Below are 20954 nucleotides of genomic sequence, written 5' to 3'. Positions count from 1 at the left end.
AAATGATGATCTCACCCCAGAAGGTTTAAACAAAAATATATGGTTTCTCTCCCATATTAAGAGAATTTCTCTCTCTCACTCACATGTTTACAGAAATATGGAGCGGTCTCCCAATGCATTTTCCATGCCTTGTTTTGCCTTTATAATAGAACCAAATTTATTTCAAATGAAAGCATAAACCAAGCAGAAGTATTTCTCTGTGGGTTTGCATTGCTCTCCTTTCACAGGGTTGCCCATTTTCTTTACAGCAAAAAAGCGCTTTTGAGAAAAACCGTACAGGCTTTGGCCCTAGAAGATCAGCAGCATAGACCTTTTAAACATTGAGAACATAACCACTTAAATAGCGAAAAATGCAAATGGTGAAATCATTCAGGCCTTTTGTGGATTCTTGGGTTACACCATTTAGGCTGAAAAACTAAAAAGTTGTGCAAAATCTGCTCAAAGCGTACACATCTTGCAACAGCCACAAACTTGCATGGTTATTTTATTTGCAATTGCAAAAATGGGCATGCTGATTTACTTTAAAATATAGCTACCAAATGAAAATAGAAAACATTCCTGCTGGTTTGTAGCTTCATGGTGGAGTCTAGAGAGAGTGTTTATAGTTACCTCAGAAAATCCCTGAAAAGCAATGCTTGGAGTGGTGGTAGTGACAGGACCCCAACTTTTTAATTTTGTTCTGCAAAGGGACAAATGACACAGTGAAATAAATGCCTCACATGCACACGATATTGCAAGTGCTTCCTGACAACTGATTTCCAGAATGTAAATAGAAGGGTATTGCATGATTTATTAAAGCCTGAGGCTGGCAAATGTAACCATTAAGGTATTATCTTTAGTTTCTGCACCATTAGATTTTAAATTCTCACCTGTCATCTCTGGCTGATTTAAGATGATGCAGAAAAGACCAGTGCCTTCCTGCAGTCTCATATGTGTGACAGACAGCACCGGGGATGGCAGGAGCATCCTGGTTTGTGACACTGTGTCTTCTTACAACATGTTCTGTAGAAACCAAATGTGACTGGGTCAAATGATTTCATCTTCCTCTCCTGCTACTCCACGTAATATTTAGAAATAATTTTTTAAAACACCCCAACCCAGACTAGCAAAAGGAGGATCTCAGCATAATAACAAAAACCTGTTTTGGTAGGAGAGCATGGAGCTGGTATACAACAAGTCCAAACCAGTGGCGGTCACAGGAATGGCTTTCCCAACTGGAGATGTCAATAACTTCGTCGTGGGCAGTGAAGAGGGAACAGTCTACACAGCCTGTCGTCATGGAAGGTGACGTTCAGCATTTTGTACTCCTAAAACATTGTGTACCTGTGTCGATGAGAGACAGCCAAGTGTGTGTGGAGAGTGTTCAGTGTTTCCTTCTCTTGGATCAACAATGTCTTACATACTGCTCCTGTGACCAGCACAGGAGCTCCTCAACTCTGAGCACCTTTGCCACAGCCTGTTATACTGGGGCAGTTACTCCAGGCTCCCTGTGGGGTTGGTGGGGAGCAATGATTACCCTTAGGTTCACTTCCTTTACCTTTTTCAGTCATGTGCCTGAAGAGAAGAATGGCTGGGCCCTCAGAAATACCTCTTTCTCACCCATGAGATGAGATGAGATGAGATGAGATGAGATGAGATGAGATGAGATGAGATGAGATGAGATGAGATGAAGGTTTTCACAGCTGTGTACAGGTTTATATACCTAGCTGAGAGGGAGGTGTCTATGTCTGCACAGGTCAAATGAGGCCTAGGAGACACCTCTGTTGCAGGGTAATCAGGCCTAGACCAATATCAGATATCTGTTTTATTTTTTACCATTCTCAGCTCCATCTTCAGTCTCCACAGGGATAAATCAGAGAAAAGCCACCATGGGCCTGGTTCCTTAAATAACATGGATGCAGCCTCAGTGAGCCACATGGGTTCCAGAGAATCCTGTGCTCTCTCACACTGTGGTCACACATAATATAACCCAGGCTGTAGTTTGATACTGCAAGTTCCTTGTTTGGCACCCTGCAAACCTGCAGGATGCTAGTGTGCACTGTTAGCTTCCAGTAGTAGTTTTATCTCTGGGAAACTTGAAAGGCTTTTGTAAAGAACAAAATCTTGGTTTTCTACTGACAGACTTGGAGCTCATCCCCACCAGTAGTACACAATGTTCTCCAAAGTCATATTTTATCATATTCTGAGTTTATGTTGGCCAAAAAGACATTGATACAGTGGTTTAAGATTGTAAGGCTTCTATTACACATCCCCAATGTTTTATAAATACTGTTTTACATATGTTTTGTTCAATGATTTTTTATTTAAAAATATTTTTATTTCAGCTTGACCACTGACAGTGTTGCAAAATTGTGTTTATTTAGACATGTACTGATAGGCTGCGTAGCACCTCATGGTTTGAATGAGTCTTAGGCTGCTAGGATGAATGAAGCATGCCCAAGGGCATTTCTCACTTCTGAACTTTCAGACTTGCCTGTTTTGTTCCTCACAAGAGGAGGAAGGTGCCAGATCCTCTTTTTGGCACACCTTTTTAGAAACCTTCTACTGACCATCGACAAAAGCTCTTCTGCTCCTGCCTGTCTTTCCTGGAGCTATTTGCGATCATCCCTGCTTTACTTCCAGAGGCTCCTGTGTCCTTCAGCCCGGCACAGTGAAGAGCCATATGTCATTCTGGAAAAAGGTGTGTCAAAGCACAGCAGACACCCAGGGTGGTCTCAGTGTTCCAGGACTCCCCTTACCCCACTGCCTACGTGGCAGATAGCTGGGATAAAATTAGAGGCGTCCTTTGTATCCAGCACTGCAGGACTCAGCCCCTGCTCCAGCACATGCTGCGAGGTCTGGCAGGGGAACATAGGTGAGGTCACCCTGTCCACACAGGAGAGGTGAGGGGACACTGCACCAGCTGGATGAGGGACCAGTTTCCTCTGGCACAGCTCCATATCTCCTTTCAGTACACTGTACTCACACTGGCACAGGGCAATTTTTCTATAATCTAGCTAAAAGGGTAATTTCATGATTCCCTTTTCTGTGTACACTGTGAGACAGCACTGACAACTGATCTGGCATCATTTGCTTCCAGGAAGAAGAAAACTGTGCCCGTTGTCACTTACACAGCATTATACCTTTCCTTCCTAATAGCTATTCCAGCCTTTGGCTGATGAAGTGCACATCTCCCCTGTTCCAAGTAATGACTGTATGATACCTGATCACAGGATCAATTACTTCACTTTTTGTGAAAAAGCATTTGCTTCCTTGATTGACTGCTATGAAAAGTTATCTTAGATATTTAAGAGAAAAAGAATTGCCCATGAAAAGTCATTAACATATCTGCATTTTTATTTTAATGGTTATTCCTTGTGATAATGGCTTACTCAGAGGCATAAGCTATAGTATAATTACAATTTTGAATTTTATAATTATACAGAAATGTTATTTCTACAGGAGTAGACAATGTATGTAGAAGTGAGTAAGGTAAGTCTTCAGAAGTAAGAGAAATTCTCCCTGTGCATTAATTTTCCCCACTGGAGTAAACCTCTGCAGGCAAAGTCCTTAGCAGAAGGAGAAAAATTTGGAGATTAAATAGAACTTTAAAAGGAAACAGTAAAGTTATGTTAAAACACTAGGTGGTGAATCAAGTGCATGTAAATCCTTCTTCTCCCTGCAGTAAAGCTGGCATTGGTGAAATTTTTGAAGGCCACCAAGGACCTGTCACAGGAATCAATTGTCACATGGCAGTGGGTCCAATAGACTTTTCCCATCTCTTTGTCACATCATCATTTGACTGGACAGTGAAGTTGTGGACCACAAAGGTAAGAAATCCAAGCTGGGCTGGGACAAGTAATTCTACTTGTGAAAATGCTCTTGTCAGAAATATTTTAATATTGTCTATCAAGTCCTAAGAACCAATTAATTGAAAGGCTGTTTGAAAGGTTAGAATGAGCATAGTGATAGAATTGTAAGTAAAATATACAGCTAGTGTAATAACCCTCAATCATAGTTGCCCTGGAGCATACCTTGCCCTTAGCAGGCCTTCATTTCAGTATTAACCCTAGTGCTGAGCAGTTTCACAAGGCAAGGAGATGAGGATATCTTGAACTCCAAGCCATCAAACAATCCATTCATCACTCCCTGGGGAGGCTAAATTGCAAGGCTAATATTATGCACTGTGGTGGTGCAGGAGCAGGAACACTTTCCTCTGATGAAGCAACAGGGGACGTGCACATACAACTTAGTGCAATCAATATCACTTGTGAAATGCACTGCTGGAGGAGGCTGTGATAGCCAAAAGGTATGAAATGTCCCAATGACATTAGACACTGGAAGCAGGGAGGAGGTACATGCTGGAACGTACATTCATGACCACCAGGGATCTGCTGCTGACTGCTCTGTGGCCATCTGTCCATGACCTCTTTCAGAGAGAGCAGCAGAACAGCAGAAATGGCACAGTCCTGTGAAACTTTGAAACCCCAACACTCCATGGGACAGACTAAATAGACCAACCTGATGGATCGTACAGGCTGAGTAAAACAGGACAATGAGATGTAAAATCCTAATTATATAAGTCATCTAATTATTTTTTTTCTACACCAGAGTAGAGAATTGCCTTCCAAATGTCAGGTTCTTGCCTTAACCAAGTCAGTTTTATGCCTGCATTTGGTTCACATCTTGAGCTGCACCCGGCAGAGTTCCTGTACTGGAAGCTGACCACAGTCAGGAAGTATCTCAGCATGTGTTCCTCCAAGACATCAGGGCTTGGAGATGCTAGAACAGATGCACAGCAAATGTAAATATGAAAGTGATCAGAAGGGCTCATGGGACAGCCTTGTGCTGGAAAAAGAAGCAGTTACCTAGATGGTAACTTAAATCAGTTTCAATAGTAGCTTCTCAATGCTTTTGTTAATGACCTGATCCAATGTGTGTGCTAATTAACTTATCTTTTTATAATGAAATTATCTTTTCCTAATCAGCAATGGCCACAGCTGTTGGTTTTGTCTTGAGCATTACACTTCAGGAAACTCATAATGAGAAAGGTGCATAATTTACCTAATTCACATGTGACTATATACATCACTAGACCCAGCATGAACCAGTGCAAAAGTAATCCAGAGGAGTGGACCTGGGCTGGCTGGAATGGGTCTGGGATGGTTCCTAGGTGGTAAACATTAGAAAAGGCTGCAGGATAACCAAGGCATGGACAGCTTAAATGTTGGCTCACTGGGGCTAGATAGGCTGTTTGGTGTGTGAGACAAGGGACTCCTGGGCAGGGGTGACTTCCCTTGGGAGCAAGGGTATACTGGAGTGTGGAAGCTGAAGCTGAATAAGGGGAGAAGAATTTGCAGGGAAGATGAAAGGCAAGTATTGAATTCCAATCACACATGTACAGAAAAGTCTTGGATTGGTATTTAGCTGTCAGCTTGAGGCTGAATATGGCAATAAGGGTCTTATTCATCTGCAGCTTAAATGAAATTGCATTAAGGGATAATAAAGCCTGATTTTTATTTTAAACTCTTGGGATTTTATAAGTTAGTGGTAACCCTAACACAGCACATTTTGGGCACAAAGACCCTGCAGATAGTAATACACAGTTATCCTTGTGGAATATTTCAGTGCCAGAACGGTTGGGTCTGATTTTGTTCAAGACAATCAGTTTTCAAAGAACCAAACCATTTAAATTTCTGATATCCATCAAGCTGTGGCTTGTCTGGCAAGAGAGGCTTCCTGAGAAAGCTGTTTGACTGAGCTGGGTGAGCTGCGATGTGCATGTGACACACCGCAGCACCGCTCAGACCTGGAAGCTGCACTGCTCTTTTGGATCACTCACTTTCTTCTGGAGCAGGTTTAAGCAGCAGCAACAACCCCAGGCTGCTGCCCTGCCAGCCACTGCCCTGTGAAAACATCCTCTGAGACACTAGACAAGTTTTTGAATTGTGATGAATGTTTTCTTTTACTCGCCATTCAACTGCATCAGAAGTTTATTTCCACATTGTCTGAATAATTTTCTTGGCTGGAGCTACTACATATTTAAGGCTCTCTTTGTTCAGTTCTCATAGTCAAGGCTCAGTCAATCAGTGGTCTCTGAAAAAAACAGTGGATTGATATGAAGTAAGTGCTTCTGCTAGCTAACAAGATTTTTCTCGGAATTGGTTTATTCCTTTAGTTTCTTATTTGTAAATTTAATCTCCCTATCAGCATCCAAAGCCATATTGCTTTCCTGCTTCTACCAGTGTTGTCTACTTAATCCTGTGCACATCTTCCTCTTTGGTCATGAAATTCAATTCCTTTCTGTTTCACAGGTTCAGAGTCAATGTCCAATTGTAAAGTGAACCATAAAAGCTTTGTGTTTATATTGTCTATTGATGTTGTGTAGCATCCCGGGGTGCTTACAAGAAAGGCACTTTCATAGCAGGCATTTGACTGATGGATTGAAAGCACCATCTTCCTTAAAAACTCTCACTTTACATTTTATAATGTTTTTGTGGTTAACACATTTTCTAGCTAAAGGCAGTTCAACCAGGTGACTGAGAATAAGATTTTCACTAGCGGATGAATGAGCGTTTTGTAGATAGCACTAACACAAGGTTCATATTATCATCCATCACATTAGCCAAAAATTAGATCCCTGTGTGAATAGCAAGCAACCAGAAGCAACAGGAAAAGATACAGAATTTGCAAAGATAGTTGCTTGATAACCACGGCATTACCCGGTTCCTGATGAAGTGAATAGGGCTTTCACCTTGAATTCCTGCTGCACCATGTGAGCGAGTCTGGGATGCAGAGCTGTCAAAGGGAAGTCCCAATGTGAAGTGTCTGTGGAGCTCTGCCCTTAATTAGGTAGTGTCGGTAGGATGCTTTGAAGAGGTAAAGTGCTAAGTGGAAATGCTAAGTGTTGTTAATTAATTAAACACTAATCCTCATGAATGAATAGCATGAGGTTAAATAATGAAATGTAAGTATTGTTATTATTACAGCAATTGCTGTTTGGAGAGCAAATTTTTTGATATTGTGTCAAGAGATGGAAGCTGTCTTGGAATTGTTAAAACAGCAAAATATAACCTGGTTTCAGCTAAAGCCTAGAAGATGGCTTGTTTGCTGCTAAGTGAGTTGATAAGGGTCTGGACAGAGAGCTGGATTTTGTTAGCTTTTTCATCCTTCACGTGCCTTCTTTAGCTCTTATCCTTCCACTGAGAGGGGAGGTGCTAATGACTAATTTTCTCCTCTTGCACCTATGGATAAATCATGCTCAGATGGGCAGAGATGGGTGTAACTGTAACAACACTGCGTGGTCCCCATCCCCGCTTGTCTCCCTCTGCCTAATGTTTAAGTAATGGTGGTAATGCCAAAATCAGGAGGCTCAGAGGTGAGCAGACTGGTAGTAGGGCCACCACATCCCCATCAGCAGGGTCTAATGGAGCCAGAGGTCATGTGCCCTCGGTGACAGACTACCCATTGCGTGTCGATGCTCAGTTTTGCTTTACTAGTACGTGCATCAATGGTGGTGCCACCTTCCTCGTCCCTCTCCTTTGTCTTTTCTTTTTTCTTATGCTCTTCACATGCTGCTCTTCTCTTCTGGAATGCTCTGCTGTTCCAGTCTGTTGAGCTTTTTTGAGAAACTACATTTTAAACAGCAGACATTCCCACTTCCATGCTATGTGCTTTCACATACATCTCTGTACCTTGAATATCTTACGCTCCTGTGCTTGTCAACAACCTGGGTATGACCCAGTCCTTCTGCCTCTTGGAGCAAATTACTTTTCCTGTCATGCCCTCCAGCATGTAGCTTCAGACTCCACTGGTTTTCATTTGGTCTAGAGTTGAACACCATCTCCTCCAAGGTCCAGCTGAAGCCTACCTTTAGAAAAATGCAAAGAAGCATGTGGTGGTGGTGTTGCTATAGACAGGTACCCCTGCCCTTCCCCAGAAGACTTGCTGATAGGATCTAATCAGATCCACTTAACAGACCAAATCTACTGTGATGGGAAAAGGTGTTGCAGAATGAACCAGAGCACTACTTGATGGTCACCTTTGGGCCATATCTTCTCATATTATGGTGTAAGGCATTTTAGATGACTCTTCATATGAAGCTGGATCTTCCTGGATCTTTTATTATGTAGAGCTTTCACACTTTGGTTTCATATGCAGCCACTGGAAAGAAGTAACTGTACAGCATACATTAGACACCCCTGGGAGAGACCATTCCTGCCCACCACTGTCTATGCAGGAGCCCAAGTCTGGCAGATGATCAGCTGCTGTAGCTTTCGGTGGCTTTCTTGCCTCTGGGCAGCCTCAGGCCATATCTAAACTGGCAGACGTGTCAGCACTTCTGAGTTCCTAAGTCTGTCTTCTTATCCTGGCTTCTCCCAAACCACTACCAGGAAGGAATCAGCCTCTTTACCCCATACCACATGCACATATACATATACACCTTGATTTGCAGCCAGAATCCTGTGGAATCCTTTACTACTCCTCCCTCTGACTGATTTTGGTGGGGCTCAAATGCCTATCTCAGGGGACAATTTCACTCCTCTTATTTTGGATGCCTGACTAGAATGGTCTCCTTCACTGATGCATTACCCCACTAAGCTCCTTCTTTTCTCTTTGATAAAAGCAATTAAAATTATTGATTTGATTAATCACTGCCCAAATGTTTATTTTATCTGATTATAGGGAATGACAAAGGGGGATAAAATAGCATGCTGGGATTTCATAGAAATGGTCTCTCTGTGGTGTGAGTTCAGAATTTTGAGTTTGATCCAAAAACAAGGCAATGAATGAATTTGCTTCAGAGCACACTTTCTGTCAGAAGGCCAAGCTGACTTGGGGAAGAGGGTGGAGTTGCCTGTTCAGACAGGATTTTTTTAGGTTTTGCCCTTTACCTCTGGAGCCAGAGGCCTGGCTCTCATCCAGCTATTAAAAAAAAAAAAAAAAAGGTATTTTCTAGGTAATTTTAAAGAGCAAAACCAAAGTGAAGTCAGGTGGCTTGAAATCAGTCCCAAGTTCTTCACTTGAAATACTTCCCATTATTTCAGTTGCCTGTGTAGCCATAGCTGATAAGTGTTAGAAAAATATTAATCAGCTGGCCAACATACTTAATTTACTGCCATGAAACATGGTGCTTCTTTGTGATACATTTAGTGAACAATGGCACGCCCACAAATAAAACAGTCATCTAAAATACTGAGTTCTAAAAACTCAGTGGGCTAAACTGTATTTCAGAAAAACCCTAATAGAAATCCAGCTATAACAGTGAAAGCTCTATTTGCACATGGAGAGCAGAACTGGATTTCAGGAGCTTATATAATCTGTGCAAAACAAAGTCATCATTCCTTTTTTTCCCTGAAATCAAAATGCAAACCTCCCACTGACAGTTCTGTTGCAGAATTACACTGGAGGATCAAGCTCGCATGGAATAGTGAAGCATTTCAGGACAATTATCAGTATATAAAGCCCAGGACTTCTTCCCTAATGGAAATTTTCTCCCACCTGCTTCAGGCAGCCATCCTTTCTCTGCCATGTGAGAGACTTTTGTTATCAGTAAAAAAAAAAAAAATAATAAAAAGGAACTGTGTTCAAAGTCCTACAAGATGGAGTCGTCTTCAACAATAATTAGCCTCCAAATCATTGCTTGCTGACCCATGAAAGCTCTGCGGGCGTCCTGGTGGCAGCAGCTACAAATACTAATCTTGACTGTTTAGCAGACAGTGCTGTAACATCAGGCAGTGTCAGCCATCCTGCAATGCTCCTCGTGCTCCTGCTTCCTGCAGCAGCAGGGTCACTTGAAAGCCTGGCAATTCACTGAGCGCACACGCGAGGCTGGGCCAGGTACTCTGCGATGAAGCAGCATTTTCCATTAAAAAGAAAAATTGAATTTTCAGGGGCCTCATACTGAATGTTCCCATCAGAATCACAGGGGTGGGACCCAACCAAACCACAGCCACATTATCCCACTACTCTCCTCTAAGCTAAACAGCCTCTCTTTAACAACTTGAGACCCGAGGCAGGGAGGCCAGTGCCACTGTCCCCAGAAGAGGTACATGCCGGACCTCAGCGCCTACTGCTGCCTCTCCTGTATGGCAGGAAAGCCCTAGTGCACCGATCAGCTTCTCCCAAATCATCTCAGCCACTCTCCAGCTCTGCTTCCTTGTCACACCTGTGTGGGGTATAAACAGGGAGTGACAACTGAAGCTAGAAGAACAAATCTACCCTTCAGTGTTTCACTCTCTGTGTTTCCTCTGACCAGGACTTTGGGTTTCTTCCATCAACATGTCTTGCTTATAATTTTCAGCAAGTCCCTCAAAAGCTTCTCTGAAAAATATTCCAGGAATATAGTAATATAAAGGCAGGAGTATGAACTATAGAAACTTAATCAGTTTTCTAGGCAAGGACAGTAGGACTTTCTGTAGTGCTTTGAGCTTCTTAAGAGAAATTGAGCCATTTTTAGGAATAGTTAGAAATTCCAAAAGAAAACAATAGTATTTCTAAATTAGTCTCTTGACACAAATGCATAGATAGTAGTTTAGGAAGAAGTACTGTCCTGCTTAGAGCTATTTTAAATAAAAGGTGGAAAACTTGATTACCATTTAGCGATGAAGTCAGCAGTCTGAGGAAATACAGAACAACTGGCAGATACCTGTATAGGCTTTTCCAGTGTTGCTGTCTGCACTTGCCTCCAGTTTGATGTGGGTGAATGAAGCAGAGAATATTAAACCTCACAGAGTGGAAACCCACAGGCACATCTCTTGTAATTGTGGAGTAAGAGGGGGTCCAGATTAGGAATTAAACTGGATCATCTAAAATGCAGAAACAAGAATACACCAGCCTGGCCAGAGGAACTAGGTATAAAAGTGAGCTGGGGAACACTGTAAGCTAGTAATACATTCTGATGTTTTTAAAGTTCATCAATTGCAAGCAAATCTTCTAAATCATTTAAATTTAGAATAGGCATCAAGTCATGCACATTTATATCAAACTCACTGAAAATAGTTCCTCAGCTAATATGCAGTGGTAAAGAAGAATGGCATTCTTTCTGCTTTTTTTTTTTTTCTTTAGAAAATAAAAAGGTATTTTTCCATTGGGTAAGTGGAAAGGCATGGTAGAAGAGAAGTTTGGAAGTAGAGCAGCAGGAAGTACAATGTGTTGCACCTCTGCTGAGTACTTAAAGAGTTAAGAAGGATTAACCACATAAGGAGTTTACCTGTCAGTAAAACTAGCTTCTAGGCTGTATCCACAGATTTCAAAAGCTCTGCTGTTTGAATTTCTGATGCTCTTAAAAGACAAGTGCTGTCTGACTTTCCAAGTTCTTTTATTTTTTCTTCATACCATAGTATTAGACATTAAGATCAGGTCTCATTAAAACCGCCTGTGCCAATCATCAAACCTTTTTTCCTTTACTTCCTTCTTTTATACTCACTTGTGGCATTTTGACTTCGAAGGAAACCACAAAAAATGTAATCATCAGGTTATCTCCAGACTTGGTCTGCTCTCATAGCCCCTTTCCTTTTGGTCTTACCCTTGTCCCCTCCTCTATCCATAATAATTCCCACATGTTTATGCAAAAATATGGGACTTTCTTTTATTATTGACAATTAAGAAAGGCAACAGTTTTGGCATCTCTTCAAGAACAATAATTTCTAAAAGTGAACAGTTTTCTGCTTTGCCTGTCTGCAACTTTTAGAATGCCAAAGCCCAATCAGTGTAACAATACTACAGCACTTAAACAAAGAGTGCAGGGATCATTTCCATACTCATTTCTTTCCCCCTGTTGCTTCTGAGTCTAAAACTTAAGCCTGTTATCTTGCCAATCAAGTCAGTTTAGACTTGATTTAGTGACCTAGTAGTTATCTGACAGTGAGGTGACACAACATACAGATAGGTCACAGCCCAGGGAAATGTTCTTTGAGTCCCAGAGGCTCATCTGCAATCCACCGCTGAAACTGACAGCCAGACGGAATTTTAAGGCAGGTAAAGGAGTTTTTACTCATGTGGCTCCGTCCAGGCACCTCAGTTAGCCAGTGACATTGGGGGGCTAAAGCTGAACATCACCCTTTTGCTTTCCCACTGCTGTCCTTTGAAGGTCTGACTAGTCCTGGAAAAGGTGGAGCAGGCTACAAGTTGTGAGCTGTATAGCACTGGGGTCTGCAGGATAATGATACCCTTTGTGGAGAATGCAGACAGGCTTTGCTGAGCCATCAGGGATGTACCTGTAACTACTGCCTCTGATTTATGACATCTAGTAACAGCTCCTGGGAATGCTGTAACTTTTAAAAAATGAGCATAAACTGCACTAAGTCAAGGCCCACAAGTATCATATCTAAGCAAGAGCTATTGGATAATCCTAGATCACTGTAACTATTAGAAAACAGATTTGGGAGAAACATGATAGTCCAGAACTGGCAAAATGCCTGTGGAGATCAGTCAGTCTGAATGAAAACCAGGGCCTCTTTGACTCCATGCAAACAGGGAGAGAACATGAAGTTTTACAAGAGCAGTAGAGCCTTATACACAGCAGAGGACTGAACTCCTCAGAACAAGAGATATGCACAACTACCCCTAAACAGCTAATAGCTGGTGTCCCAAGAAGGACACCATTGAAGGGGGAAAGGTCAGTGCCAGAGTAAAGCCAATTTGATGAGAATTTCACTCAATATTCCCAGCAGCTTTTCATTTCTGCTATGCTGTCTGCATGTTGGCCTGGTTAAGTGGCACCCTCAGAAGGGAAACAATGAGCCTGGATTCAGCAAAATATTGAGGTCTTTTTTAAGATGGAAAAGACTGGGCCTATAAAACACTGAACAAGCTCAGATGCTATCCTGAGCTGAAGTTCCACAAGCTGTGCCCTGTCCCAGTTTCTTTCACATCATCTAGTCAGTGTGACACTGCAGCACTCACTTTAAAGAAAGACAGAAGATTGTACCTTCCCTATGTGTTATCTCTGCTGAAAGAAATGTCTTTCTTTGACACCATTTTGAGTGTTGTGGTTTTGGGGTTTTTTTTAATCAATAAAGACTATTTATAGAATACTTGGTCTCACAGGGACCAAGTTCATAGAATCGTAGAATGGTTTGGGTTGAAGGGTCTGTAAAGATCATCTCTTTCTCAGCTCCTATTCCCTGATTTGTTCAAGGGCCAAACAGAGGAGCAGACACTGCTCAGGACCACTCTGGCTCTGCTCTTTCCAAGTGCCTGAAAGCTTGAGCTTGAGCCTAAACAACATTAGCTTGTTCAGAAAGTTTCTATGCCAAGGACTAATGAATCTATCAAATTTTCTGCACACCTAGAGAAACAAAATCAGCTTGAATCGACTTGTAAGTACTGCACAATAATGATGGCTGTTGTTAATATGGTGAGAGCCAGAAGTATGCTGTTTGACTTATCAGCTTTAGAACAGAAGACAATTAAGTAGAAAGAAAGAACTGGAGACAGCAGAGTGTGTGGTGTCCCCACACATCTGTACTGCTGAAGGTACAGCCTAGGAAAGTACCTTTAAGTGGAGCTGACACCCACAGAAATTGTGGCAACGTGTAAAATAGTGCTTGTTTCATGAAATGGGCAAAGCCAATAGTTTTCTCCATGTCTTTTTAGAAGTCAGTTGCTAGTTAAAACCTGTGTATATGTATACATTCCTTCATATGGATAATTAGCTACTTCATGTGTGGCGCCTCATGGATTAAAGAAAATTTTTTTATGCAAATAAGTGGAATAAACTGGTCAAATTTATATATGTGAAAACCCCCTCTTTTATATAAATGTGTAGAATTTATTTAGGTGAGCTTCTTATTTCACAGACAAGTCTTACTTCCTAGACAGCCAACGGGTACCTAAAACATTCACTCTTCATTGTCCTCTTAAACAATGCCTCTATACAAACACTGAGGATAAATGATTGATAACATATTTAAATAAATGAGAAAAAAACCCGCATGTCTTGGAATTGGCTTTTTGTTTTTTCCACTAAATGCTCAAATCATGTCCTTTTGGAATCAATGGCAAAACTCCATCGATTTTTAGGACCATATTTTCACCCTACATTCTTCTTTTTCAGTAATAAGTAGATTTGGCCCATGTTTTTCTGAATTTACTGCTTTAAACTATTTCTTCTGTTCTATAGAATAACAGAGTGGGTTGATATTTAAGAATGAAAGCTCATCAAGTTTGAATTTCAGTTGTTTTATAATAATAGCCATATGTTAGTTATGGATTGTGTAGGTCTGAAGTTTTGGTAATTTAAAACTGCTTTAAAGTGACCTTTACATGGTTCCACATTTCAGCATTTTCTAAAAGCAGTCGGTAGAGGTTCTTACTCATAAATCGTTGCATTACAGGATCTGCAGGCCTGGGCCCATAGTAGGGAAGCAGGCTCACAGTAAGGAAGTGCTGTGAGCATTTATACACACACCTAAACTCAGAAATGGAGTCTTCACAATGAAACCAACATAACTGCTCTCAGACCAGGATGAAATGCCAACTTTTAAGAAAGGCCAGTCGCTGTTAGTATTGGAGTCAGGACACGAAGCAAGATGGATCATATGCAGTTGTTGTGCTCTTCTCTGGTTAAACAGTGCAAGAAGACAAGACAGTATGGGAAATACTTTCTCTTTTTTCACTGACAGCTAGTCAAGCTGGGAGGACCGTGATATTGGGGGCAGTATGAAGGTGTAGCTCAGCTCCACTACCACTGGGGCTGCTCACAATCCTGCAATTTCTTCTTTCTTTGCAGCGCTCCATGCCCTATTCTGCTGCATTAATTTGTCTGTCATTCCTTGCATGTCTGAGATCTTTCTCAAAAGCCATATTGTTCCTGTTGTCCACACTTTCCCTCTGACTTTCTATCTGACTGAATATTTCCACTGTTATGGTAAAGGCATTTCATTTTTGGTATTTGAGGCTTTTCACCTCAAATCCCAGCACCTTGAAAGTGTTTTTATTTTGATAGCAGGGAAACAGAGGCACATCTGCTAAAGCTACTTCCCAGAGACTACACAACAGCAAGATATAGACTAGCATCAAATCTCCTGACCCTTCCTTCTAATGCCTTAGACTTTAGGCACGAAGTGGAAAATAATGCAACAGAACTAAAAAAGCCATTAAAAAAGTGCCACACTTAAGATCAAAACAAGTTTTGATATGCTGACAAAAAGGAAATGCTGATTGAAATCTGCCCTGGATTGATTGATATCTTAATAGGCCCTTAACTTTTGTGGAATTTTGTTACTTCTCCCATGACATTAAATGTTAAAGCACTGCATGTGCAGCACTTTTCCCATGAATAAGAAAAATGCCATCCATCTAGCAGTTGACCAGATTTCTTTTTCTTTCAGTATACTGCTATCTTCAATGCCCACCAGAATTTAGACACTTGATATATTTGAACCCAATTTAGATGTTTTTAGTGAAAACCCACAGTGCAGCATTGGGAATCCATGTAGCTCTCTCTAAATACTGTTTCCTAGCTCACAGTCATGAAGATTCACTTTGAAATTTCCTATGAAATACCTCTGCCTCTTCAAAAGTTTGGTGTTCATTTAGCCCTAAACCCTGGAAAAGTTTTAGCACAGGCATGTAAGTGATCCCATTAACACATATAAGTAAGTCCACTGATAATATAGTGGGGAGACATATATGTGTTTGGAGAAAAACACCGTCTTCAGGAATGAAAATATTTTTTGTAATTTTTTCATTATCTTTTGCAAAACTCCAGCCTGGGAAAAGAAATTTAAATGGCATACAAATTGGAGGTAATAAAGTCAAGCTCTGATTTCATTTCATTGTTACACAAAATATTTTCTAGTCTTAAGAAATGACAAAAACCGTTTGGCCAGTTGCGAAAATTTGGGACCCAATCCTGTAATCAAAGCATCTTTCATTAATTCAAGCAGAGGAAAACCCAGTCTCTGGAATAAATCCCTGTGTATTTTCAGTATGTTTGCAAATGACAAAGTCATGCAATTAAACCTCTGAATACTTCCAGTCATTTTTTGTGATACCTGTGGTGGCCAGAAATATTACAGAACTGTTTACAACACCGTGCTGCAACAGCAACCCACCACATCAACAGTCAGAGACATGGCAGCATAGAGATGGACACACGCCTGTCCCACATGCTGACCCTGCAGTGCTCCCACCATGGGATGCAAGAGGACCAAAACCAAAACTAGCAAAGACCTGTCTGTAAATAGATTGCATTGTCACTTTAAATTAATAATATAGGAGAGGAAAGCTATATAACACTTGCAATTTGGTCACCCCACTGTTTGGAAAAATAACGCACGGCTATGCATTGAGGCGCTCCGGACAGTGTTTGCTTTGTAAAATACACGAGGGTGCATTCCAGAGAAACCTGACCGAGATGTTCGAGGGGTGCGACCTGGACACTCACACGGCCCGCTCAGTGATGCTGCATTTCCCGGGGTCGGGGGACCGCGGGCGCCCGTCCCGCCGGGCCGCGCTCGGCAGGGAACGGCAGGAAGAAAGAGGCACTCAGGGAGACCCTCGGAGAAGTCCCATTGTTTAGATTTCTGTCATAAGCCATGAGAATACTTAATTTCTTTCATCTCTGGAGTTTTCATTATCATTCAAATTTCATTTTCCATTAATTGATCGGGGATTAGCGAAGCCATTATGCAAAAATTAAAGACAAGCCAGATGCGATGAATAATTCATGAGGAACAATTACACTTTATTCCTGGTGTACTTCCTAACTTCCCTCCGACTCCCCGCCTGCTGCAGATGACAGCCTTCCCTCCCTCCGGAGCTGCCTCCCTCCCTCCCTCCGGAGCGCGGGGCGGCGCGGGGCCGGTGCGCTGCCGCCGCCCGCCGCTAGGTGTCAGGCGCCGCCCGCGGTGCGCGGGGGGCCGCGGAGGCGCCGCGCTGCTCCCGCCGCTCTCACGATCCTTATCGGAGCCTCCGCCGGCGCGCCCGGCTCGGGCGGGAGCGGTGGTCCGTGCCCGCTGCCTCCCGCCGCCCCCCGCACCCCCTCCCGCCGCCTCCCGGGTGCCGGCCGGGAGCGGGCGCGGGCGCTCTCCCCACCCCGTCATCCGCGCGTCCCACACCCCTCACACCGGGCATCTCATTTATCCCACCGGACAGTTGTTGCCCCATTAAAGCGCAGTCCCGCCCTTCGCGGAGGACCTTTCATCTGGGGAAGTTTTATGACACTTTGTAAATGTGCAAAGTTTTTAATTAGACTCGCCAGACAGCCCCAGGCAGCACTAGCGCCACGAAGTCTTCATGCCGCTCTCTGCTTTACAGCACAACAAGCCGCTCTACTCCTTTGAAGACAATGCCGACTATGTCTACGATGTCATGTGGTCGCCAGTGCATCCCGCGCTCTTCGCCTGCGTGGACGGGATGGGGCGCCTGGATCTGTGGAACCTGAATAACGACACCGAGGTGAGGCGGCTCGGCGGCGGTGGGAAGGCGCGGGCGGGCGGGCAGCGGGGCGCCGGGCGAGACCTTAACCCTGCGAGAGCCGGCACTGCCGGGCGCCCCTCGCCGTCCTCCCCGCCGGGGCTCCAAGGGGCGCCGCGCTCCCTCGGGGCGGGGACAACCCGGCGTCGGCCGCCGCCCGCGCCCCGGGGCGCGGCGGGGAGGGGAGGGAGAGGGAGGGCAGGTCCCGCTGCCGGGGGCGCCCGCCCGTCCCCCTCTCCCGCCTGCCGTCCCTCCCTCCCTCCCGCCTCCCTCGCTGCCTCCCCTGCGGCGGGGCTGGTGCGCTCGGTACCTGTCAGGGGCGGGAGGGCCGACTGCGGCACCCCCGGCAGAAAGCCAGCGCAATTAAGTGCCGCGGTGCCGGCTCGGGGAGGAGGCTCCTTCTCCCTCTGTTATTTTAAGGCGCACTTTTAAACCGCGCCCGTTCTGCAGGTTTCTTTTTATCCCCTCACCCCGTTTCTGACGCTCCGAGAGCCAGTTTGCGATTCCGGCCCAAACCCAGGGGGTCACACCTTGGCAGCCCGGCCACGCCGGCACTGACTGCCAGCGGGGACCGGGCTCGTGTTGGACTGCGAGACTCGCTCTCCGTCTGAATTCATTATCCTCTGCTCCACAGTCTCTGGGGACCATAACTGGAAGCCCCGTGCCAGTGCCTCCAGCGTATCAGAAACCAAGCGTGTGCCCCTGCATCTCCCCTCACATCCTGCCTTTGAGTCGCTTGGTACCCTGCTTCAGTCTTTTAAAGCACAGGGCATCTATCTCTCACACACCTTATTTGGGGCTTTACACCCTCACCCTTTTTTTTAACTTTAAACTTTGCTGTAGAACTTAAAGGTACAAATGCAAATAACTACCTTTTCATTGCTATTAGCTAAATAGTGGGGACCATTGGAAAGGATAGGTCTTTGAAATTCACTGGTGAGAAAGGATTAATCAGATCACTTTTAGGAAAGATTGAGACTGATAAACACTGTTTTTTAAAAAGTATCTTTCTAAATGTGCTAAACTTCGGGTTTTTCCTCATATTATTTCAAATTCTTAAAAACACCAGAGGCTTAAATTGATACTGTTTTTTTTGGATTTGAGTTTCCCCAAAAATGAATTTCAGAAAACCTGTTATTGCCCAAGGTCAATCTTAGATGGCCAGTAATCAGTTTCCAGCACAAAAATTGAAGTATTTTTCCATGCGCTCAGTCTTCCTTGTTTTTACTTAATGCAATGCAAAACTAAGAACAAACAGCCTGTAAAAAAATAAAAGGCCACGTATTAGCTGGTAAGTTTCTTTTTATGTCCCAAAAAAAGAGAAGATGGAAGAGCTAGTGGCAGTATTTTCCTCCTTACACCCTGTTTTAATTTTTTTTTTTTTTTTATATTAGTTGGATCATTAATATACCTTTCACATAAACCTGCTATGCGTTTCAGTCGGAGTAAAATACGGGCGCAGTTTATGGCTTCCAGTGAGTGGTGCTTGCCATAAATAAGCACGGACAGGTAAGAGGAACCAGCACCGGGCACTGCACTGTCAAGGGGAGCAGTGAGGCCTTTTGAAGTGCTCTGAGCAGGAAACAGTGCAGCCTTTTTAATTAGAGCACATACAGCTGGAGGATATTCAGGAGGAGTCTCCTAAGAATTTATTTTGGGAAGGGAGGGACATATCCTTCAGGTGTTCTCATTAATGCAGGCTTAAACACAGAGCATAAAACCCAGCATTTTGAAAAGAAAAAAAAAACCCTTTCCCCCCAAGTACCAGGGCTGAAATTGAAATCAACTGATGTTTTGCCATTTTACTCAAGGAGACCATAATTTCTTTCCAAAACTTTAGTCTGGACTGCTTGATCCCATTCCCATCAATAATAAGACTGTACGTAGCAAACCGCTGCTGCTTTCAGTGTGTTTACATATAAATATATAGGAACATCAAAAAAATTAATTTCAAGCTTCATCCTGCTTTTATTCTGCATGCAAGGCCACCCCCTGATTTCACAAATTATTTCCGTTCTCAGAGGTCAAAATCAGCTCTCATGTAGGATCAGACTGGAACTATGTCTGTGGTATCCGAGCTTTGTGTTTTTATGAGAATCAAATTTGGATCTCTGGACACAGAAATATAATTTGCTTTCCTTACTGAGCAGTGATGACACAAATAAAAAAATCAGTATAAATGATAAACTGGTGAAGTCTGAATAGACGTGAAGTTTTTTTTACGCAGGAGAAGCAACAAAATATCTCTGAAAGTGAGAACTGCAAACAGTTCTTCTAAGCATCATAACTGAAAGTGATCGTTGTTTGCTTTTACTCTCTATCTGGTAGGTCATAATTAGCTAATAATTTTCCAGATTTCTGTAATTGATTATGCCGTTTAAGTCTGCACAGCTATTTTCTAAGAAAAACTCCTTGTCAGCACTTCTGCCTTGGTAATAAGAGATCTTGAAACACCTAGTTTTTAGATCGTTATTACTTTTAGATGTCAGATTTGTGATGTCAAAGTATTTGTGAAGACAGTAGAAAATGACAGGTCTATTACTGTGTTTAACTGCTAGCTATTGATAAAAATCTCTGTGTAAGAACTAGATGTGATTGTTATTAAGGAGTCCTGGCTTTGTTTAATTAGGGGAATAAGCCACATTAATATTTAGGTATCATTTTGAAAATCAATTAGGAAAACACCTGGGTTTAGTTACAATATGCTACCTTCAAATTTTTGAATCGCAGCAGAGTTTCCACTAGTGTTGCTCTCGGTATTTATTGGAAACATTTTTCCTGAGAGCTAGATGATTTCTGACAAAATAACTTAGATCATTGGACTGTACCAAGGATATAATCAGTGTAATAATTATTTTCAAAATCTCATTGCAAAGTTGCAAGGCTATTGGTGTACTTCATGTTTATTTCTGCATATCAGAAAATATTTTTGTAATAGCAAGGAAGTACATCATGTTTTATTTTATATATGCATATTAAGAAAAGTCAAAAAGAAAAAAATCCTTACCCATTTCATCATTCTTTTGCAAACTGAATATTTTTTTTATGAATCAGTGTAGTGAGGTTTGCAAAAAGCTTCAGGATAGCAAATGCTGATTTCTTACCAATGTATCCATAACATTTATTTTTTGATCAAGTTTGGAGAGGATCTCTTGGTGCTTGATGAGTCTTATTTATGTATGAGCTGATACAAAACTGACTTACAAAGTTGCTTATTTCTTCTGTGTTATCCTGTCAGATGTTTCTCGGGATTTTTGTATGTTGTACCTTAGCTTTTAAAGTGTTAGGATGGTGTCTATATCTAGAAACAGGTAACAGATGTATTTGCAAGCAGGTTTTGACACTACATAGGCAATGAAAATAATAATAAAAAGCTGTATTCTTATCATGCATGTTTTTCTGACTGCATCTTTCTTAATCTGTTATCTGTTAAAATTTCATTTCAAAATTGTTTAAAATCTGACAAGCACCAACTTCAGAGAATTTATAAGGTATTTCAAATGTGATTTTAAAAGCATAATGCTACCATTATAAATAAACTCTTACCTTGA

The 20954-nt window shown here is 42.5% G+C and overlaps 1 protein-coding gene across 1 annotated transcript in view; it reads left to right on the top strand.

Moving 5' to 3' along the window:
- DYNC1I1 (dynein cytoplasmic 1 intermediate chain 1) overlaps positions 1-20954 on the top strand; it is a 185174-nt gene that overhangs the window by 143362 nt on the left and 20858 nt on the right. The window contains exons 13-15 of the mRNA XM_084215717.1: positions 1151-1284; positions 3665-3809; positions 17245-17385. Of these exons, the coding sequence (XP_084071843.1) occupies positions 1151-1284; positions 3665-3809; positions 17245-17385 (420 nt within the window). The remainder of the gene's footprint in view (positions 1-1150; positions 1285-3664; positions 3810-17244; positions 17386-20954) is intronic.

The sequence above is a fragment of the Fringilla coelebs genome (assembly GCF_963513975.1).
Source record: "Fringilla coelebs genome assembly, chromosome: 1".
Classification (NCBI taxonomy): domain Eukaryota; kingdom Metazoa; phylum Chordata; class Aves; order Passeriformes; family Fringillidae; genus Fringilla; species Fringilla coelebs.
Note: the sequence above shows the minus strand (reverse complement) of the source record. Positions and strands in the feature narration are given on the sequence as shown.